The 23,038-nt window shown below is 41.4% G+C and overlaps 2 protein-coding genes across 6 annotated transcripts; one reads left to right on the top strand and one right to left on the bottom strand.

The window, feature by feature from the left end:
* Nucleotides 1-249: 249 nt before the first annotated feature.
* On the top strand, nt 250-13,908 carry nudt18 (nudix (nucleoside diphosphate linked moiety X)-type motif 18). Of its 2 annotated transcripts, XM_020476232.2 has the most exons (4): nt 250-431; nt 3,159-3,342; nt 8,365-8,578; nt 8,904-10,181. In XM_020476232.2, the coding sequence occupies exons 2-4, from the start codon at nt 3,193-3,195 to the stop codon at nt 9,503-9,505; spliced, it is 966 nt and encodes a 321-aa protein (XP_020331821.1). In that variant the 5' UTR covers nt 250-431; nt 3,159-3,192; the 3' UTR covers nt 9,506-10,181. The 2 variants fall into 2 exon arrangements, with proteins under 2 accessions (XP_020331821.1, XP_020331827.1); XM_020476238.2 differs by lacking the exon at nt 3,159-3,342 and having other exon boundaries at nt 279-431; nt 8,904-13,908.
* Nucleotides 9,609-22,760, bottom strand: fhip2b (FHF complex subunit HOOK interacting protein 2B). Of its 4 annotated transcripts, none has more exons than XM_020476211.2 (17): nt 22,588-22,760; nt 21,658-21,736; nt 21,339-21,508; nt 21,147-21,251; nt 19,682-19,801; nt 19,214-19,429; nt 18,905-19,101; nt 16,197-16,314; nt 16,017-16,093; nt 14,709-14,901; nt 14,321-14,493; nt 13,947-14,087; nt 13,637-13,727; nt 13,378-13,521; nt 12,999-13,139; nt 12,799-12,899; nt 9,609-11,194 (listed from the first exon to the last, which is right to left on the bottom strand). In XM_020476211.2, exons 1-17 carry the CDS (start codon nt 22,636-22,638, stop codon nt 11,068-11,070), a joined length of 2,244 nt encoding a protein of 747 aa, XP_020331800.1. In that variant the 5' UTR covers nt 22,639-22,760; the 3' UTR covers nt 9,609-11,067. The 4 variants fall into 4 exon arrangements, 2 of the variants coding, with proteins under 2 accessions (XP_020331800.1, XP_031663544.1); XR_004205940.1 differs by having other exon boundaries at nt 10,152-11,194; nt 12,999-13,098; nt 22,588-22,752; XR_002254317.2 differs by having other exon boundaries at nt 9,894-11,194; nt 12,999-13,098; nt 21,147-21,508; nt 22,588-22,754.
* Between the last annotated feature and the right edge of the window lie 278 nt (nt 22,761-23,038).

Below are 23,038 nucleotides of genomic sequence, written 5' to 3'. Positions count from 1 at the left end.
AGTTGTCTAATATGTTACTCGTTTTAGCGTAGACGGGTTGTTATAACGTTTTGAAATGTGTGTGATGATTTATGCGCACTATGCATGATGTTAACGGCAAACGATGTCGGAACTCCAAACGTCTGTGCTTGTTAGCTACTGTGCGAGTTATCCCGGAAGAGCTTGCTGGAACTGAAAGTGCTGGGGCGGTCCTTTGTAAAAACAATAGGTCATGATTCGTTCAAATCGAAACCGGGATATCCAACCAGTGTAGGGTGCCGCCTTGAAGTCTGAGGCACAGACTCAATATTAGCGTTTCTTGCAACACATCAAAGCCTCTCAACTAGTCAAGGACGTAAAGAGGCCGATGTTAGTAAGATTAGCTGAGCTCACCTGTCAAGTAAACACGCCAGCCGAGTCCGACGGTCAAAGTTGATGTCACTTCAGTGAAGGTAATTGGTATAAATACCAACAAATGTAATTTCTAATTGTGACTTTGGTAATGTCGAGACGTTAATTTGCACACCCATTCAACAGCGACATCAAAACAATGCTGAATGGCTGTCCTAGCTACAGTAGCGCACCTACGATATGTTTTTAAATATACCAGATAGGTACAATGTAGTGTTTTATAGGGGAATCCATAATAATACGGCGCACCTGGAGAAATTAGGGTCACGTAACTTGCTCAAGCCGACAGTTTTGACCTTGTCACACGTGTATTCGAACCAGTGAACTTTAATTAGGATACTGGCCCACTGCGACAGCCTGGCTACTTGCCGCCGGAAAAGCGATACTTGCATGCGAAATTTTAGCCACTGAATATTAATTAACATGTCATTGGCAATATCTGTACAAGGACAGATTTGTCAAAGGGTCAAATCTACTAAACTTAGTCCACTCTGTTAGTAAACGATTATAGTTTTGAAACGGAACTGTATTGAGATCAAATGTTTCGTCGATGAGAAAATTCGCAGAATTTCGGCCAAAATCCATCTTCTCCTTTCCCACTGCCGGTCACTGGGCTTCCTCTTACCACCATATTTGGTAGTGAGTGGAAACGCCAACCGGATGCTTCACATTTATACATCCAGTGAAATGTCTCATTATAAACTGGGTGGTTCGAGCCCTAAATGCTGATTGGCCGACACCCGTGGTATACCACGGCTATGACAAAACATTTATTTTTACTACTCTAATTATGTTGGTAACCAGTTTATATTAGCAATAAAGCTTCTTGGGGTTTTGTGATATGGCCGATATACCACAGCTAAGGGCTGTATCCTTTGTGCGCAAGAACAGCCCTTTAGCCGTGATATATTGGCCATATATCAAACCCCCAAGGATGCCTTATTGCTTAATTGTTTGAAAGGGATAATCAACGAGGGGATATGCAGTCTATGGAAAATAATGAACTACATGGAAAGTGCGTTCTAAGACCCGCTGGCGGAGTGGACCTGACCTTCCATGGAGTTGCATTATTTTCCAGAGTACACATAGAGCCCCGAGTTGATTTATACCCTTTAATACCATGGCTATAATTTAACATTTGCCAGTAGAAATGTGTTCAACATCCACTGAAGTACATAGCAAGTTTACTAGATGGCTAAAGTAGTCCCCATGGTAACCAAACAGACTTGCTAGTTGAGCTAACCAACCGATCAGTCCAAGCTTGCCACTGACAATCAAATTCGACAATGCCAATAATGTTTTCAATTAGACTTTTTCAAACGCCGCTCAAACATAGAACATTAAGAATTAACTCTAGCCATTGAAGTATACAAATATAGCGTGTGTTATAGGATGTTATACCATGGCATTGTTGAATACTAATTTCTTATTGGCTTGAAGGGCATTCTAGAGCGTGCATTATTTCCCTATAACGCATGGTATATCGGCACAGCAGAATTCAATGGCTATAGTTCATTCTTACAACATTTGGTTTGAGCTACTTTTTAAAGCAAAAGTCTAATTGAAAACATCGGTATTGTTGAATTAGATTTTCATAATAGCAAGCTGGGACTGATGGTTTGGTTAGCCCAACTAGCAAGTGTTTGGTTACCATGGCTACTATTGTAGCTATCTATTTAATTTGCCAGCTACTGCAGTGGATGTTTAACAGATTTCTAGCAGCAAATGTGTTTATCACTTTTATTCCATGGCTATAATTTATCAACAAGGGGCTATGCATTCTATGGAAAATAATGAACAACGTGGAAGGTGTGTTCCACAACGTGCTAGCTGATGTCAAACTCCTAATATTGAGCAAATTACTCATTGGAGCCAATTACTCACCGGAGCATCTGACATAAGCTTTGAAAAAGCACCCACCGGTAAGCTATCAGTGTAGCAAGTGCTGCTGGTAAGCTTTCTTGACTTGGGCATGGTTTATAGATAGGGCCATGCCTCATTCATTAAACATTAGCTTACTTTCTGTATCATCTGACTCTTTCTGCCAACTGACACACACCTGTCACCAACCTAAACAAAAATGTACCTTTTTTTCTTGAGCTTACTGAGTATACACCTGATCTTTCCATGAGACTGACCAGGTGAAAGCTATGATCCCTTTTTGATGTCACTCATGAAATCCACTTCAAATCAGTGTAGATGAACGGGAGGACAGGTAAAGACAATTGATAATGTGGGTCATTGAGAATGGGTCAAGGAAAAATATTTAAAGTGCCTTTGAACGGGGTAGGGTAGTAGGTGCACAGTTTGAGTGTCAAACTAACGCTGCTGGGTTAAGTTTCCCTTGTATCATGAATAGTCCACCACCCAAAGGAAATCCAGCCACCTTGACAACTGTGGGAAGCATTGGGGTCAACATGGGCCAGCATCCCTGTGAAATGCTTTTGACACCTTGCAGAGTCCATGCCCCAGTGAATTGAGGCTGTTCTGAGAGCAAAAGGGGGTGGGGGGTGCACAACTCAATATTATGGTGTTCCTTATGTTTGGTATACTCAGTGTATGTCCTAATGTTACAATAATTCAGTGAAAAGCATTAGCTGACACACCCAAAAATGTTTGGAGGTATTGATTAACAGAAGATAAACTGAAAATAAATGCTCAAAAAATGTTATGAATAAACCAACATTTTGAAACGGTGATTGAGATTTACCCATTAAATTGTTGGGAGCATGGATGGGATGTGCAACTTTCTATGCATCTCTTTGCAGGGACCAGGCTTGTCCTGTGGGGTCACCTGCAATTATGAATGTGAACAATGATGTGGAAAAGCTTTTAAATGGTGAAGGACTAGAAGTGAACGACGAGTTCGATTCGGCACCCGCAGAGGTCCAAGCAGTTGCCTTGAGGAAAACGATAACCTACATCGTCAGCGCTGTCATCTTCAATGAAAAGGTAGTGAGCAATGAACTCTGTAAGGATAAGGGATTAATTCACCAAGCTAAAGAGCTAAGTTAATTAGGTCACTTACTAACCTGACACGTTACTATTCTATCATGCAGAAGTCCACATGGCCTAAGGACATTAGACTTCTGTGGCCTTTGTCTAAAATAAATGTACAGTAGGAATTGATGGAATTAATACCCCTTGACTTAACACATTTTGTTGTTACAGCTTGAATTCAAAATAGATTTCTCACCCATCTACACACACACAATACCCCAGAATGACAGTGAAAACATGTTTAGAAATTAACACAGAATGAAATACAGAAATAATTGACATAAGTTTTGATTTGTGTTCACGCCCCTTTGCTATGACACTCCAAATTGCGCTCAGGGCATCCATATTCCTTTGATCATCCTTGATGTCACACCAAACTTCAAGTCCACCTGTGCCAATTCAATTGTTTGGACATGATTTAGAAAGACACCTGTCTATATAAAGTCCCACAGTGCACATCAGAGCAGAAACTATACCATGAAGTCCAAGGAATTGTCCATAGATCTGAGAGAATTGTGATGAGGCATATCTGGGGAAGGGAATGTCGTGTCTTTACTATCATTACATTTTAGACGTTTTTATCAAAGATTCTCTATATTACGCGATCTAAATGATTAATCATGTAACTAGGAAGTCGGGGCACCAAGGAAAATATTCAGATTACAAGGTTATAATTTCCCAATATATCCTTTCAGATATTTTCATATCTGATCTGATATCTGTTACCTCACGTTAGTCTCATTCCAAACGTTGTAAATTGTTGGTTATCTGCACAAACCCAGTCTTCACTGAGTCATCCATATATCAATTGTCTAAAATCATTTATTTATTACTAAGTAATTCACAGAAATGCATAAACAAACAGTAAATATGTTTACAAGAAATGATAGAATGTGCCCTAGTGGGCTAAACCGGCATCGCGGCTAGTTAGACAAAAGGGAAGTGGGGGTCGACCAAGAAGTCAGAGTTAATTATAACAATTGAAATGCTAATCCTTTACACCTGAACGCTCACTCACTCGGGAACAATTGCAATCAATGTATATATTTACGCTCAGTGTGTCGTCTTGATCTATGTTGAAAAGTTAGTTTCTGTCCTCTCTCTCTGTCGTGGTTAGAGTGGATTGTTCAGAGTGACATTCATTCATTTCGTTATAGAATGGATGTTTCAGCGGTTGTCGTTCTTCGCGTTCAATGATACCGAATTCCTAGGTGCAGACTAGTAATTAATATCAAAGACTTGTTCTTATTCTGTTGGTATCGATAGTCTAAGAGTTTAACCACGTGGTATGGTTAAAAGATTCAGCAATGGTCTGCAACCTTTGTCCCCTCGTAATGGAGGAAAACATGGTCTGATTAGAATTTCTCAAAGTTGGTTTTATTCAGAATTGCAGAAAAGGGCTGTCCCAGGATGCTTGACACTAACTGGGCTCATGGGCGGTCCTCTGATTTAGTTAAACTCAAAAGGGAATTGGAGTTTCCTTCATTACAGTCCAAAATCACATTACACAATTTTACAAACAGTATCATACTCATTCATCTTATACAACAAGATGTAAACCTCATATCTGAGGCTATTATATAAACATAGTTATGGTAATGTGGCCACAGTCTCCCATGAGCTTCCCCAAGTTGTAACAAACGGACTAGTCCGTAGCTGGATTCTTCACCGATCTTTATTTTTTTCTTTAATTTTGACCCCTTTTTCTCCCCAATTGTTTTTTTTAGTAGCTACCATCTTGTCTCATCGCTACAACTCCTGTACGGGCTCGGGAGAGACGAAGTTTGAAAGTCATGCGTCCTCCGATACACAACCCAACCAAGCCGCACTGCTTCTTAACACAGCGCGCATCCAACCCGGAAGCCAGCCGCACCAATGTGTTGGAGGAAACACCTGGCGACCTTGGTTAGCGCGCACTGCACCCGGCCCACCACAGGAGTCGCTGGTGCGCGTTGAGACAAGCATATCCCTACCGGCCAAGCCCTCCAAGGACTCAGTGGTCTCCATCATTGGGAAATGGAAGAAATGTCAAACTACTTTGCCTAGAACTGGACATCCAACCAAACTAAGCAACTGGGCAAGAAGGACCTTGGTCAGGGAGGTGACCAAGAACCCAATGACTGAACTACAGAGTTCTTTGGATGAGATGGAAGAACCTGCCAGTAATAATCATTTAGTTATCCCAAAATATGATTTGGCACCTAGCCATGCAATATCATAAGGTACCGCCTTCATTACCTTGTTTAGGTAGCTAATTGGATCCCAGGGCGGGGTAAAATGTACATCTCTTTTCCACTTTTGCAGGAAGCTGCAGCTAGCTTTTAAGCTTTGGTAGTGGCGCACTGAATAATTAAAGCTAGTCGGCAAAGCTTTGATCAGCAAGGATATCCAAAAATGGCTGGGTGCTGCGAAGAGCAAAAACTGAGGACCATGGTGATGCCGAGTAGCCTGACCAGAGGTTGAGGAGAGCAGCAAATGCAATACCCACCCATTCCCCTCGCCGCCTGCTGAACAACAAGATCGAAATGAGCCATGGCCTAGCACCAGCAGCATGAGGGTAACATCACAACAAACACCTGCACCTCGGTTACCCCAGCCACTAGCACCTGACAACATCTGTGAGGAGCCAGCACAGGTTTGTCTCGACACTTACAGGTGCCACATTTTCAGTAGAAAGCTCCTGGTTCAAGAACAGAGTGGCTTGAATATTCCCGCAAGGCAGATGCTGTTATCCTCGGCTCCAATACTAATTTGGATAGAGCTTCACTCAAACTGGCTACTCAAGTTGGAAACATGCCAATGACAACACTAAAGGGCGGGGAAGCATACCTCTTTAAAAAGCATGTGAAATGCATGATTGAGAAACATGAAGCGCAATTGAAAGAAATCCCCTCTGAATACTGAGCAGCTAATAAATTATTTCAGGGATTGTGGACCTTGGGAGTTTATTGCAGTAAATGAGCGGCCTTTGGGAAGGAGTTTGGATGCGATTGACTGAGGAGGAGGAAGCAGTAACTTTTGAGAAAAGGCAAGGAACTTGCAAAATCATTTAGCACAATTCCACGTAATACAATACATCATGACCTTCAGAATGAAATCATAGCTCGCAAGATTGTCAGAGGAAATTGGTGAATTGTGGTATACATTGAAAGTAGATGGAACCAAAGATCCAACTGGATGTGATTAACATTTCCATTGTTATTCGATCTGTAGACTCAAATAGTGTGCGAGAGCGGTTGCTGCCAATGGCAACAAGCAAACAATGTGATGCTTTATCACTTACTAACCTTTATCTCAGAGCTAACAAATGTTGGCCTCAGCATTAAATATTCTAAGTCAATGCTACGACGGGGTTAGTGTGATGTCCGTGAAACACGGGGTTGTGCAGAAAATATTGCAAGATCAATTGAATCACTTAAAGCCACATGTGATAACTTTAAATCACCAACTGCATTTGAAATGGGTTGCACGCTAGGTCGACTGAGGCGGCAGAATGCATTTTTCAATGTGTAGCTCCCTGTACAAATTATTTGGGAAACCCACGGCTGCTGCACAGCACACTGGAGAAAACCTGAGACTACTTGATCAGAGATGCTCTGGCCACCTCGGCAGTGTCAGTAATTTTGAAATCAAGTGACCGTGAAATCAAGTAAACAGCTCTGTAAAATTGAGTCTACTCACGTATATGGCACAGATCTGAGACTTGATGCCAAGGCTTATTGTAAGCAGCGATAGAGCCAAACTTTGAGTTTATTGCTAACATGACTTTCAATTCTGGGGCTCCATTTCTGAACACAGCAACTGATCTGCACGTCGGTGTCAAACTTGTCCAAGTGCGTTGAAAAACTCCAGTGTGACAATGAATTTGAAAACCTTTGGGAGGCATGCCAGGAGGGCATGAGCACCTCAGCTCCAAGTAAACAAGAGACTGATGAGAAACTCTGGAAGAGTATGTAGTTGAATGCACAGTGGGTCAGCATGATTATGGAGACCATAGGGAGTGTAAACTTTTTTTTTCTTCAGTACTTTGGATGCCGTGCTGGGGGAAATGTCATCACGATTTATTGAAGGAAATAGTCAACTGGTGGAAGATCTGTCCCATGGATCCTGATACTTTTTGGATGTGAACAAGGTCAAGTCATTGTTGGATCTAACCAAAACTGACCCAGTGGAAGCAGAGTTTGTGGCTCGCACATTCTTGCAAATGGAAATCGCAACCACTGCCAGCCAGCAACAGCAAATGGACGCTACAAACAGGCTGACCACACTACTCACGTGCGCAAGCGTTGCAAAATATATTTAGAAATCTGTTCAATTATTGCGCTCGCAAGCGTCTGTGTTGCCAAGGGCTAAAATAGAAATCAGTTATATTTCTGACACAGATCGCACTGCAAGTCCTGCCTCTCCCATCTCCTCATTGGTTTGTAGAAGCAGGTACCCACATGCCATCTCCTCTTTGGTTATAGCCACGTGGGTGACTGAGATGAACGATATCAGTGGCGGTATTGCACCTAATTTATGAAAAGTTGCCAATCACAATATAAAGTCAAGAGAAGAAAAAGCCTGGAAGGAAGAGAGATGACTAGAAATTAAATTTGACAAATGAGCTAGCAAGTGCAAGCTAACTAAATTGCCATACATGCTTTTTGACTTGTCCCCAAATTAATATAATTGGTTGAGTTTGTTTTGATATTTTAACCTGCGTGTCATGATCGCGTTTGGTGGGGGGGACAAAATGCACGATGCCGCACAGATAAATGTTTGTACATTTGAACAGAAGTAGAACCAATCTACCTTGTTTTATTAGAGCTCCCCATGGATTTAACATGCCCCCTCAGGAATGTCATTCTGGAGTAAGGTCTGCAAGGGGTATGAATAGTTCCTGGTAGTTGAATTATTATTATTTTTAAAGACATCTCATTACACTTTTCATCAAAGTGCATCCTATTGTGTGTGTGTCACCTGTATTTGCAGAATGAGGTGCTCATGGTGCAGGAGGCCAAGGAGAATTGCTACAAACAGTGGTACCTTCCAGCTGGCCGTATGGAAGAGGGAGAGAGCATTGTGGAGGCCATGAGAAGGGAAGTGAAGGAAGAGGCTGGATTCGACTGCAAACCCATCACCCTGGTTCTGGTCCAAGAACAGGGGCCGCAGTGGATCCGATTCGTTTTCTTGGCGGAGATTACAGGTAAAACAGTTTATCCACGTATTTCAGCTTTTCATACAAATAGCAGGCTTAGTTGTGCTCAGCTTATATTCTTCAAGAATAAGTAGGTGGGTATATACACACACCTTTCAGCCACACCTGTTGCAGGTGTATAAAACCAAGCACACAGCCATGCAATCTCCCTAGCCAAACATTGGCAGAATGGCCTTACTGAAGAGCTCAGTGACTTTCAACGTGACTTCCAACAAGTCAATATGTCAAGTTTTGAACTTCTTGTATTCCTCAGGAGTCAGCAGCATTGATTAGTTACTTTTCGCTGCTGTTCCTGCATATTTTCCTCCCTTAGGAGGCTCCCTGAAGACGATGGCAGAGGCTGATGCAGAGTCTCTCCAGGCTCAGTGGTGGGACCAAGACTCCCCACTCACCTTGAGGGGTCGTGACATCCTCAGACTCATCGATACCGCCCTGAAATACAGAAAGAAGCCCTGGCATCCTGTGGCTCACCCTATAGACATGTGCTGCCATGTTGTTGTACAGCGACTTCTCCTCACTTTCAGCAGCTCTGATGGGGTGCTTTGGCTCCTTTTGGGCAACATTAAGGACCTGCACCTCCCTGTGGCCGTGTCTGTGAAAACCCACACAGTCACATGGGCGGCCAACACATTGGTACAAGAGGCCATGCCCTCCTCCTACTACGACCTCAACGTTAACACAAGGGGAATCCTGGGACTACAGCACAATGGAAGGGTCCCTGGGAAGACAGATGGACTCTGCTTCAACACAGTGGTGTCTTTGGAACACACTGGGGAGGGGCCACACACCAGTCAACCACCACTGATCGAGAGCCCTCGCTTTCAGTGGTACAAAGTGGAGAATCCTCAGCTAAGAGACAAGATTCAACAGAGAATAACTACTGGGTCCTTCCTTCCAGTGCATAGTCTCTACTAAGGGAGGTGGTGAAATGACATTCCAAAAACAATACACTTTTTACTTGATGATTTTGGGAATACGTGGGGCAAGTACCTGTCTATGAGCGGCCAAAAGACATATGTACCTTTGAGAGCAGACATTACAACGTTTATCAATTTGTACATTTGTCATTTAGCAAACACTCTAATCCAGAGCGACTGACATAAGTGAGTACATTTTGACTTTTTCGTACTGGTCCCCCATGGGAATCAACCCACAACCCTGGCGTTGCAACAGCCACACAGGACCACCATTCCGAAAACTGCTGGAAAAGATTGCAAAAAAACTTTTCAGAAATGTGAAAAATGGACTGCAATACAGAATAGGGTCTATAACCTTTTGATCAAACGTTCAATCAAGTCTGCTATTATTCAAAAACTACATTCAGCTACCAATCATGATCTAGCTTCATATGATCCATTTTAGATAAGCCGCATGAAATCTAATACAAATGCAGAAAAATCTAATTACTGTTATGACAGGTTGACTCAGCAATATGACATTGTGGCTTCTGACAGAGTATGAAGCAAAAATAATCTCTTCAGCTATCACATTGTAGGAGAGGGACGCAAACTTCAATGCAGATACACTCAGCATTATATTTGGTTGCACTGCTGCTCATGTCGCTGAGTCTATTTAAAATTCAAGCTAAATACTTTGAGGCTCATCTCAATTGTTAAGTTGCATGATCATACTTTACAAAGGATTGTACAGAGACTGATTGTTTAAAACAAAGTGTTGTGACCCTGGTCCACATAAGACACCAGACATCACCTCAAACGTGAGAAAAGGCAAGCACAGGTTAGTGAATCTTGTTCTGGAAGCAACTGCAGAGTGGTTGCTAGCTGGCACAGCCAAAGTACAAATCTTTTAAACCTAACCTTGTAAATAAATTAATACCAAAAAGCAAATGTTTTAATAGACTTTGTACCTGGCCCATCTAGCGGAAACCGCTCAGTTCTGCCTCCAGGATGGACTCATCGCCATGCAAACAAAGTATCAATAGTTAAACTGGATGACGCACAGTTTTAGGTTGTTCCAACCAGTCTCACAGACCAGATGATCATGTATCAAGCTTCATTAAAAGTGCTGACCCAGGATCAGTTTAGTCCATAATGAACATGATCCTACATAAGCACTATGAATACTGGCTCAATCCTCATTCTAATTCATGTTTTAGTATCTCAGGAACCAGGTATAGCCTACAGCAATCTTCTATACGCAACTGTTACAAAGACAAGATGGAACACAACCTTTTACATTGATTTGACCGACTGCATACATTACTTCCAGGTGTGATAATTTGCTTAAGATAGTCATTATGTAACATAAGCAAAACATTTCAGCATTTACAATAAACTTAAAAATTTAGATGAATCTTACACATTTGCTATTCTCCTAAGTACCAATGCTTCATCTTTGGAGAACAATTAGTGTCCTTGTACCTCCGGTTATCTATGGCTTTGTTTACTCGTGCAACCAACAGAAGTAAGCAGCTGTGACTGGTGTCGTCCGTCTGACTGAGTGTTCCGTTCAAGGATTCACAAGGTGTCAGTGTTCTGCAAGTTTGTGTTGTTGGCAGGAAGTTTGACAAAGGCAATGGCTGCCAGCTCCTTACAAAACTCCTCCAGGATGATCACTCCCTTAAGCAGGGGCATGTGGTCCACTCTGGGGAGGCAAGATCCACACAAAATCATTGTCATTTCCTCAGTCTGCTTCTCAGGAGGGTGGTTTTTGTTATTAGGAAGAACATGTATTGGTGTAGTGGCCAGTCAACGCACATGAATGGCATTTACACCTTTTTTATATTGCAATTGTTTTACGCACATATTGCATTGAAAATATAACTTCATTCAGCGTGCATGGTGATCAGGTTAACCACTACATCACATTCAGGACGCACACACTTACCAAATAATTAATTTCAACTAATATATACAGTGTGTAGTCAGACCCCTTTTCCACATTGTTACATTAGCCTTATTCTAAAATTGAATTTTTTTTTTAAGCGAAGAAAAAGGTCCTCAATCTACACACAATACCCCATAATGACGAAGCGAAAACAGGTTTAGACATTTGTAAATGTAGTAAAAAAAACGTATTCAGACCCTTTTATGAGACTCAATTGAGCTCAGGTGCTCCGAGACAGGATTATGTTGAGGTACAGATCTGGGGAAGGGTACCAGAAACAAATTGTCTGCAACATTGAAGGTCCCCAAGAACACAGCAGCCTCTATTCTTAAATGGAAGAAGTTTGGAACCACCAAGACTCTGGCCAGCCCAGCCTAACTGAGCAATTGGGAGAAGGGCCTTGGTCAGGGAGGTGACCAAGAACTCGATGGTAACTCTGACAGAGGACAGAGTTCCTCTGTAGAGATGGGAGAACCTTCCAGAAGGACAAGCATCTCTATGGTAGAGGCGCCAGACAGAAGCCACGCTTCAGTAAAAAGGCACATGACAGCCTTTAGAGTTCGCCAAAAGACACTTAAAGGACTGACGATGAGAAACAAGATTCTCTGGCCTGAATGCCAATCGTCACGTTTGGAAGAAACCAGGTACTGCTTATCACCTGGCCAATACCATCCCTACGGTGAAGTATGATGGTGGCAGCATCATGCTGTGTGGATGTATTTCAGCAGCAGGGACTAGGAGACTAGTCAGGATAGAGGGAAAGATGAACGGAGCAAAGTACAGAGATCCTTGATGAAAACCTGCTCCAGTGTTCTCAGGACCTCAGAAGAGGGCGAACGTTCACCTTCAAACAGGACAACGACCCTAAGCACAGAGAAAAGACAATGCAGGAGTAGCTTCGAGACAAGTCTCTGAATGTCCTTGGGTGGCACAGCCAAAGTCCAGACTTGAACCCGATTGAACATCTCTGGACAGACCTGAAAATAGCTGTGTAGCAACACTCCCCATCCAACCTTCCAGAGCTTGAGGATCTACTTTGAAAAATGGGAGAAACTCCCCAAATACAGGTGTGCCAAGCTTGTAGTGTCATACCCAAGAAGACTCGAGGCTGTAATCGCTGCTTCAACAAATTACAGAGTAAAGGGTCTGAATACTTATGTAAAATATAATCCGTTTTTATAAATGAGCAAAAAAGGTATAAAAAACAGTTTTTGCTTTGTCATTCATTATGGGTAGTGTGGGTAGGAGGCAAAAACAAAACATTTAAATTCATTTTAGAATAATGCAGTAATGTAACAAAATATGGAAAAAGTTAAGGGGTCTGAATACTTAAATGCACTTTGTTTGTCTATGGCACTTACCCAGACTCCCCATCCAAGCCCATCAGCTGCCTTCGGACATGCACAAGCTTCTCTGTGAAGTTTGGGATCACCTCGATCCTCTGCATCAGTTCTCCTATCACCTGTCAAACCAGGAAAAACATAATTAGGAATGTATTTGTGAAAACTATAGCTCGGTAAAACCTCAGACAAGGAAGGAGGTGAGTGTAGTGGTCACCCACCCTGATGAGCACAGAGAACAGGGAGCGGGCTCCAGGAGCCAGGATGATGTAGGGGTCCAGCAGGTACTCATGGAGGTGGGGGTGAGGGAACACGGCCAGCCTGGACAACACAGAGGTCACCTGGAGGTTAAGCTCATAGGGCTGAGAGAGAGAGAGAGACACATGTCACAAGCGAGGGGATGTTTGTGACTAAACACAGCACTCATGGTGGTCACTAATGTATTATGATGACTATGCACAAATTGTACCATATACAAAACACAGTTGTACTGAAAGTGTGCCATCTTGAGAGCTTGATTGCAGACATGCAAAACATTTTGGGATAGTATCAACAGGGGACCAATGAACAAAATACAAAAATAAATCCCTTGAAGGCTACCTGCTCAAGGATCCGGCCTATTCTGTCAAACAGGACTTTGAGGAAGTGGCCTTCGAAAAAGTCAGAACTGGATACAGACAACTCGGTTGGTTTGAGGGACTCCGGCCAATCCCAATCGAGCAAGAATGCAGTGCACTCTTTAAACTAGATGTAAAAAAATAAAACAAAATCTGATGTTTTGCGTCAGATCCGAGACCTCAATTTATGCAATTATGCTACTCTTGGCAATGACTTTCACTACTTGAAGTTCTCCGCTCACCTGCTCATGAGCATCATGGACATAAGTTTCATATCGGGCACCTTGGACATGTTGAGAGGTTTTTGCTTCTTGAGGGACCAAACACAGAAAACTGCAAAACAAAACGACAGTGTAAAGTTTAAAAACTAAAGCGAGTTATAGCTGCTAAAATACAAAAAGTAGTTCCTTCATGAGAGATGTCTGATCAGTTTTCTTTATGACCCGAATGAGGGGATGAATGTTGTGCCTAGACTCAATTAACCACCAGTAATAAAATTAACTGCATAGAGAAATGTATCCGTGTTCTATTTCATTCGGTGTTTAATGGCACCTGTTTACAATGTCCAATGCTTGAGTTTGCCCACTGCAGCGATGTTCTCTGATGAGCTGTGGTCGATGCAGAAGCCGCTCTGAGCTGTTGAATTCATCCTCGCCGTACATGTCAGTGAAGAAAGGGTCCTCCTCTAGTTCTCTGTTCCGGTACAGGGGGAACACACAAATATATGGATAGTATAGATGCCATTCCTGAGTGGTATTGATGACTGTATACTCCATTTGGTCTGTCATGAACTAGTCAGTCATGATGAACTATGCAATTCACACAATTACAATGTTACAATGGCTCGTAACAACCTTGATTTTTATTAGCCCCTACAGAGAGGTCATCTGTCCATTGGAGCTCTACCTCTGGATGAGTTAACTCACTCGTTCTCCTCCACGGGATCAGTGTCAGTGAAATGCCTGCAATCATCCCCTCCCCCCAGTGTGCGTGTCAAGTAGCAGCGGTTTTCCAGGTTCCTCAGGACCAGGTTGAAGAGAATGTCCCTGTGAGGCTTCTGTAGAAGTGCTTCAAACAGGAGCAGAGTAGTGATACTGATCTAGGAGGCAGAGAGAAAGTACAGCACATGTCACCAGCAGTAACCAGAAATAACGCTGGTACTTTCTTAGTGTTGTATGCCAAAAGAAGAACAAGGGAATACAAATAGCTTAACTATATTCATAGTAGCAACATGAGAAATGTGAACTCTGTTGTCTTGTCTTTAGTCATGTTCAGCCTTTACTGAGGGCTACAGTAGCAGCATCTTCAGCTTACCTCATCGGAGATGTGGTCACAGTGCTCTATAAGTTGATAACGCAGCACATGACTCTCTGTGTCCAAGCGCTGCTCGCTCTGTGTTTGTCTGCCTAGGAGGAACGAGACCAGCTCTTCCACCATGGCAGGTGATTGGATGTGACGCACCGAGCAGCACAGCAGCGCAGTGTTCACCAGCACGCCCATCTCAGACCTAAAACACAAACCACTGTTTAATAATAGTCCATATGTCCCAGGTACAGTGCATTCGGAAAGTATTCAGACCCATGGACTTTTTCCACATTTTGTTACAGCCTTATTCTAAAATGTATTAAATCATTTTTTCCCATCAATCGTCATACAAAAAAAAAAAAAAAAAAAAAATACCTTATTTACATAAGTATTCAGACCCTTTGCTATGAGACTCGAAATGGAGCTCAGGTGGATCCTGTTTCCATTGAACATCCCTGAGATTTTTCTACAACTTCATTGAGTCCACCTGTGGTAAATTCAATTGATTGGACATGATTTGGAAAGGCACACACCTATCTATATATGGTCCCACAGTTGACAGTACATGTCAGAGCAAAAACCAAGCCATGAAATCGAAGGAATTGTCCGTAGAGCTCTGAGACAGGATTGTGCCAAGGCACAGATCTGTGGAAGGGTACAAAATAAATTCTACCACATTGAAGGTCCAAAACCAGTGGCCTCCATTCTTAAATGGAATAAGTTTGAAACCACCAAGACTGTTCCTAGAGCTGTCCGCCCGGCCAAACTGAGCAATCGGGGGAGAAGGGCCTTGGTCAGGGAGGTGACCAAGAACCCAATGGTCACTCATGACAGTGCTCCAGATTTCCTCTGGAGATGTGAGAAATTTCCAGAAGGACAACCATCTCTGCAGCACTCTACCAATCAGGCCTTTATGGTAGAGTGGACAGACAGAAGCCACACTTCAGTAAAAGGCACATGACAGTCCGCTTGGAGTTTGCCAAAAGGCACCTAAAGACTCTCAGACCATGAAAAACAAGATTCTCTGGTCTGATGAAACCAAGATTAAACAAAGTACTGAGTAAAGGGTCTCAATAGTTATGTCAATTTGATGTTTGTTTTTTAATAATAATTTGAGAAATAAAATCTAAAAAACTTTTTGATTTGTCATTATGGGGTATTATGTGTAGATTGATGAGAAAAAAAACCTGTAATCCATTTTAGAATTTTGCTGTAATGTAACAAAATGTGGAAAACGTGAAAGGGTCTGAATACTTTCCGAATGCACTGTATATGTACAAAACCCCATTGGAGAAAATGTAAGTGGGGGTCACTTACATTTGGAGCAGCTCATGCTGTAGAACACCGACAAGCCAGCAATGGTGAATTTCTTTGGCTAATTTCACAGCGAGGCTCTACAAAAACAGAAAATATAATGCACTCGACATCCTCTCTTGGTGGAAACTCAATTAAATAGTCAAGTATTTCTGCTTTTTAATTATTATTATTTTTTGTTACCTTTGGTGCCTCCCTCATCAGATGGTCAAGGAAGTCCAGCCAAGCGAAAAAGTTCTCCATGTGCTCACTACCAGGAAACGACTGGCTTTCCTGCATACCGCTCTGAGAGAATGGAACACTGCACAAAACATCAGGTCCATTACTAAATCAAAACAAGAGGATAACTCTACAAGTAAGGTTGTGGGGCTTGCTTTAGCTCTAAGTATTTTTGTGGGAATGGAAGAAGTTTAAAAGTTTTACTTTACTGCTTTAAAACAAAGCAGTTACATAGTCAAATTTGGTAAAATAATTGGTCTCATTACTTTGATAGATGATAATCAACCTTATTATTTTGGATTGTGGGGCAGTTAGATCATAAAAATGTCTAAACTACAGTTGTTGCATTTGACAACTGCAAGACAGGACAAAGTGATCTGTCAGAAGATGGGAATAAAAGGCAAGATCAAGTGGACAACACTTAGGAAAGCAAAGCAACTGAATCATTCATTATGTGGGTTTCAGATAAATTGATCCACGATTTACTTTTGTAAAATGTGTAATGTAAATTAAGTTTGATTTTAGTTGAATGATAATTTAATGAACGATTCATTTTTCTGAGTGACTTGTTTATTTTAGCAGTTTGTTTGACCTGTTGGCTGTAATGAATTCTATAGCACCTCTGGTGTCTCTGGAGACGTATTCTGACCAACAACTGTCTGTCCTATATGAGTGCAGTTAAAATAGATCATGCTACAGACAGTAAAAAATAAATAATAATAATTACCACATTTAGAACTGATAATTGATCACATGGTGCAAGATTTAATGTAATTAATTGATTATTGAACATTATGATGGACACAGCTTTGTAGAACCAAAACATAAACAGCCCATCTGCTCAACAAACTCAAGAACAAAATTTGGGGTGCTGCAGTTCGAACGATAATGAACTTATCACCCATATGGTAGTCAAGCAATGCATTCCGAGTCATTCAAAATTTAGTCCGGTTGCGGTCACAACTAGACCTTGTTTCAAATGTACCAAGAAATAATCTTATTTGTATTATATGTCGACCGATTAATCAGAATGGCCGATTAATTAGGGCCGATTTCAAGTTTTCATAACTAGTCCAACGCTCTAACCACGAGGAGCCCGCCTGTTACGCAAATGCAGTAAGAAGCCATGGTAAGTTGCTAGCTAGCATTAAACTTAATCACTAGTTATAACTACACACGGTTGATGATATTACTAGTTTATCTAGCGTGTCCTGCGTTGCATATAATCGATGCAGTGCGCATTCACGAAAAAGGACTGTCGTTGCTCCAACGTGTACCTAACCATAAACAACAATGCCTTTCTTAAAATCAATACACAGAAGTATATATTTTTAAACCTGCATATTTAGCTAAAATAAATCCAGGTTAGCAGGCAATATTAACCAGGTGAAATTGTGTCACTTCTCTTACGTTCATTGCACGCAGAGTCAGGGTATATGCAACAGTTTGGGCCGCCTGGCTCATTGCGAACTAATTTGCCAGAATTTTACGTAATTATGACATGACATTGAAGGTTGTGCAACGTAACAGGAATATTTAGACTGATGGATGCCACCCGTTAGATAAAATACAGAACGGTCCCGTATTTCTTGTTTTCAAGATGATAGTTTCCGGATTCGACCATATTAATGACCTATGGCTCGCATTTCTGTCTGTTATTATGTTATAATTAAGTCTATGATTTGAAAGAACAGTCTGAGCAATGGTAGGCACCAGCAGGCTCATAAGCATTCTTTCAAACAGCACTATCGTGCGTTTTGCCAGCAGCTCTGCCGTTTATGACTTCAAGCCTATCAACTCCTGAGATTAGGCTGGTGTAATGCTGTGATGTGAAATGGCTAGCTAGTTAGCGGGGTACGCGCTAATAGCGTTTCAAACGTTATTCGCTCCGAAACTTGGAGTAGTTGTTCCCCTTGCTCTGCATGGGTAACGCTGCTTTGAGGGAGGTGGTTGTCGTTGTGTTTCTGGTTCGAGCCCAGGTAGGAGCGAGGAGAGGTACAGAAGTTATACTTTTACACTGGCATTACTAAAGTGCCTATAAGAACATCCAATAGTCAAAGTTATATGAAATACAAATTGTATAGAGAGAAATAGCCCTATAATAACTATAACCTAAAACTTCTTACCTGGGAATATTGAAGACTCATGTTAAAAAGAACCACCAGCTTTCATATGTTCTCATGTTCTGAGCAAGGAACTTAAACGTTAGCTTTCTTACATGGCACATATTGCACTTACTTTCTTCTCCAACACTTTGTTTTTGCATTATTTAAACCAAATTGAACATGTTTCATTATTTATTTGAGGCTAAATTGATTTTATTGATATTAATTTAAAATAAGTGTTCATTCAGTATTGTTGTAATTGTCATTATTACAAATAAATAAATAATTACAAATAAAACTTTTTTTCGGACAATTAATTGTATAGTTTTTTTTTTGGTCCTCCAATAAATCGGTATCGGTGTTGAAAAATCATAATCGGTCGACCTCTAATTTGTATGCCAAACGTACATTGTTTAAAGCACACTTTTACAAGTTTCACAAATTACAGAGCCAATAAGCCCCTAGTGGTGAACTGAACGAGAGGCTTGTAGAATCATGAGTATTTTGTGCTTTCAGTACATTGTTCACCAGTAAGGGCTCATGCATGCTCTGGGCCACTAAACTCACTTCCAGTGGGTCTGGGGGAAACTCTGGATGTCTGCAGGCTCCAGCGTAGCCGGGAGCTGGCTGAAGAGCTCACACAACCTCTCAGCTAGTAGCTGACACAGTGGGGTGCTTTCAGCCAGGCACACAGCAGTATCTTCCTTTGGTATGCTGACAAGGAGCAGCAAGCTCTCAAATGCTTTCAGTGCAACTCTGCTTTTCTGAACAAGGAGACAAAGAAAAACGTGGCAAATGATTGATAGCGTGTTCATTTACAAGCCTCAAATTCATGAATTATGTATTGGTTTGTAAAATAGTCCTTGCTGAACACACCTGGCTTCTGCTCAAGTGGACCAAGACATGGATGAGGCCTGCATTGGCTGGGAAAATAGTTGAGGGAGAGTCAGTGGGTGAGTGCTGTTGAGGACTAGAGGTGGAGGCAGGGTTGGAAGCTGTGGGGTAATTGGAAGACACAGTTTCTCCACTTCTCCCTTTTTCTGTATCCTCAGAGGTAGAAATAGACCTCTTGGAGTGATTATCCTTTTTAATCTACATGACAAGTAAAACAGTGTAAAAAATAAATAAATACATCAATCATACATTGACATTACTTCAGATGATGCAATGAAATCAACTACATCTAGTCAACTGTCAAACTAATGACGTGATAAAGTACTACTACCACTACTTTTAATTTTCTAACTCCTACCATTAGTACTACTATTCAGTATGCCCCTTGCCTACACATGTTTAGTGCTTGAAAATGCACGACCAAATCAAAAAGGTTGAATTTTAAAGTACCTCTAAAATGTAGTTGAGAACATACGGATCTTGTTTCACCCTGGAGCAAACAACAAACATAAACTGAGCCTCCTCTTTCTCAGTCTGCGATCCCGGAAGACCACACAGACGAACCAGCTTCTGTTGAGAGCAATGTCAGGAATTTTGGGAGGACAATTTTACAGTTCAGGAAAGCACATTTAAAATATCACTTTATCTTGGTAAAGAGACAACGATAGCTAATAGTATTTCACAGAATGCGGTGGTAGCCATGCTGGTTAAGTGTGCCTTGAATTCTAAATAAATCACAGCCAGTGTCACCACCAAAGCACCCCATCACACCACCTCCTCCATGCTTCACGGTGGGAACCACATATGCAGAGATCATCCGTTCACATACTCTGCGTCTCACAAAGAAACGGCGGTTGGAACCAAAAATCGCAAATTTGGACTCATCACACCAAAGGACAGATTTCCACCGGTCTAATGTCCATTGCTTGTGCTTCTTGGCCCAAGCAAGTATCTCATTCTTATTGGAGTCCTTTAGTAGTGGTTTCTTTGCAGCAATTCAGCCATGAAGGCCTGATTCATGCAGTCTCCTTTGAACAGTTAATGTTGAGATGTGTCTGTTACTTGAACTCTGAAGCATTTATTTGGGCTGCAATTGCTGAGGCTGGTAACTCTAATGAACGTATCCTCTGCAGCAGAGGTAACTCTGGGTCTTCCTTTCCTGTGGTGGTCCTCACGAGAGCCAGTTTCATCATAAGGGCTTGATGTTTTTTGCAACTGCACTTGAAGAAACTTTCAAAGTTCTTGAATTTTTCCTGATTGACTGACCTTCATGTCTTAAAATAATGATGGACTGTCATTTCTCTTTGCTTATTTGAGCCGTTCTTGCCATAATATGGTCTTGGTATTTTACCAAATAGGGCTATCTTCTGTATACCACCCCTACCTTGTCACAACAACTGATTGGCTCAAACGCTTTAAGAAGGAAAGAAATTCCACAAATATACTTTTAACAAAGCACACCTGTTAATTGAATTGCATTCCAGGTGACTACCTCATGAAACTGGTTGAGTGAGAGAATGCCAAGAGAGTTCAAAGCTGGCTACTTTGAAGAATTTCAAATAAAATATATTTTGATCTGTTTAACATTTATTTTGGTTACTACATGATGTCTTCACTAATATTCTACAATGTAGAAAACAGTAAACATAGATAAAACTTTGACCGGTACTGTATATAAATAAGGTATTTAAAAAAAAATACATAACCAAAAATGGCTAAAAACCTGTTTTCGCTTAGTCATTATGGGGTATTGTCTGTAGATTGAAGGATTTTTTTTATTTTTAGAATAAGACTAATGGAAACAAAATGTGGAAAAAGGTGTCTGAATAGTTCCTGAATGCATAGTTCCTGAATTTCCAACAGCCATAGACAACAACATAGTGACAAACAATAACCAGAACGAATGACTCCTTACCTGGACTGGCCTATACACATTGAGGATGTGAAGCATTGGCTTTTGGATTTGTACCAGGATCTTGGAGAAGAACACCAGGACCTGCTGGTTCATTCCTGGGGGGTACTGGCAGGACGAAGAGATCAGTGTCGAAGAGAGGGTTATCAAAACGTACCACACATGACAACATTTTACCTGCTGTGTGTGTGGTACCTGTGCTTTGCCTAGGGTGCAGAGGGTCTCCAGCAGTTTGTGCTGTAGGAAATACTCCATACAAGGGCCCATCTCCTCCTGCCCCTGTTGGGCCTCTTCGTAAACTAAGATATCCAGCATCTGCTTCAATCGCCATGGGATGTCTGTCTGCTTTACAGGCCTCGTTTGACCTGGAAAAGCATCACAATTGAATGCACTCTCAAAGGAAATAGACCTACTGCCGACAAGTTAGTTCGCAATGTAACTCAGGCCAAGTTCGCTTGGTGGCACATCTGGGGTATTCAACATTTTCTTAATTTCAACAGTGTCTCAATCTCACCAGTAGTTTCAATGTAATAATTGGTTATCCCTTTCCAGTGGTCCATGAAAGAGTCCAATAAATTAACTGGCGGCTCCCTCTAGAAAATAGAAGATTGGAAACATGAGATGATTCAGCTCAAAGAATGTGTGCCTAAATAATTATGTCCTATCCAGCACAAAACATATTCCATTGATCAGTTGCGCTTCGTCCTGTCTTGTATGAGCTTGTCACTCTACCCATCCCCCAAGAATGTTGCCCACTGATGGAATGTGGTGTGAATGTGTCAGTCTAGTCCATAGAGAATGTTTGACGTCTCCAGTGGCCAAAAAGCTATATTAGCATGGCAATAGCCAATGAGGGCTTCCACTATTTTAACGTCGTTAACTGGTTCAGCCAATCGTGAAGAAGAAAATTGCCTACTTGCTTTCACAGGCGCTATAATATCAGAGATACAAAGATGAGTAATCTATCTATCTATCTCTATGGGATAGCTGGAAATCTTTATCAACAAACATTTCAGACGCCATGGCATATGTAGTTTTAAGGTAGCAAGCTAACGTTAGATACTTGCCGAATGATTAACACGTATACACAACTTCATAATAACATTGGCATTATTCAAATAGCATATTACACCAAATAAATTAATCGAGATAGCTTGCCACCATCTTGTTAGCTAATATTGACTACTTGGCTAGCTAGCTAACGCGTTGGATTAGACTGCAACTTGTTATTTGGCGCTTCATTTAACTAAATGTTAGCAGCTAAAAGTTAACTATTTACAGACCTAACTAACTTTTTTAGCCGTTGGCTAACTTTATATGGGACAAAGTCAAAGAAAAATAAAGTTAGCTGCTGCTAGCCAATTAGCTTGCATCATACAGTATCTACCCAGCTAGTTAAATCCAGGAAGTGGAGTACGAAAAGGGCTTGTCAACCAATACTTACGGTCTCCAACGCCTGTTGAAAGAGATGTGTCAGTTTACTGAACATATCCATTATTTTCGTCGAATTAATACAAAGTTTAAAAAAATATGGTAAACATTTTTCCGTTTGCTAGCTCCAAATGCGATATTGCCACAGATAGAACTAGCCAGATGTTTCACCGGATGTATAAATGTGAAGCATCCGGTTGGCGTTTCCACTCACCACCAAATATGGTAATGAGAGGAAGCCCAGTGGCGGGCAGTGGGAGGAGATGGTTTCCTGCCGACATTCTGCTCATTTTCTCTCCAATAATATATTTGATCTCAGTACAGTTCTCTTCCCAAAACTAAAATATGTTACGAACATTGTGGACACAACCGTTTTTTAGACTTTACCCTTTGCCAAAGTTTAAACATTTATGCATTGTTTAGAAGGGGCGGCAGCGTAGCCTAGTGGTTAGAGCGTTGGACTA

The sequence above is a fragment of the Oncorhynchus kisutch genome, linkage group LG3 (genome assembly GCF_002021735.2).
Source record: "Oncorhynchus kisutch isolate 150728-3 linkage group LG3, Okis_V2, whole genome shotgun sequence".
Classification (NCBI taxonomy): domain Eukaryota; kingdom Metazoa; phylum Chordata; class Actinopteri; order Salmoniformes; family Salmonidae; genus Oncorhynchus; species Oncorhynchus kisutch.
The sequence above is the reverse complement of the archived record's forward strand: the minus strand, read 5'-3'. Positions and strand labels throughout refer to the sequence as shown.

Coding starts and splice junctions, on each gene's coding strand:
- fhip2b (XM_031807684.1), bottom strand. CDS start 22,638: ATGGATATGTTCAGTAAACTGACACATCTCTTTCAACAGGCGTTGGAG. Junction 14,902..16,016: donor CAGCATGAGCTGCTCCAAAT/GTAAGTGACCCC, acceptor TTTGTGTTTTAG/GTCTGAGATGGGCGTGCTGG. Junction 14,088..14,320: donor GATCCCGTGGAGGAGAACGA/GTGAGTTAACTC, acceptor GTACCGGAACAG/AGAACTAGAGGAGGACCCTT.
- nudt18 (XM_020476232.2), top strand. CDS start 3,193: ATGAATGTGAACAATGATGTGGAAAAGCTTTTAAATGGTGAAGGACTA. Junction 3,343..8,364: donor CTGTCATCTTCAATGAAAAG/GTAGTGAGCAAT, acceptor CTGTATTTGCAG/AATGAGGTGCTCATGGTGCA. Junction 8,579..8,903: donor TTTCTTGGCGGAGATTACAG/GTAAAACAGTTT, acceptor TTCCTCCCTTAG/GAGGCTCCCTGAAGACGATG.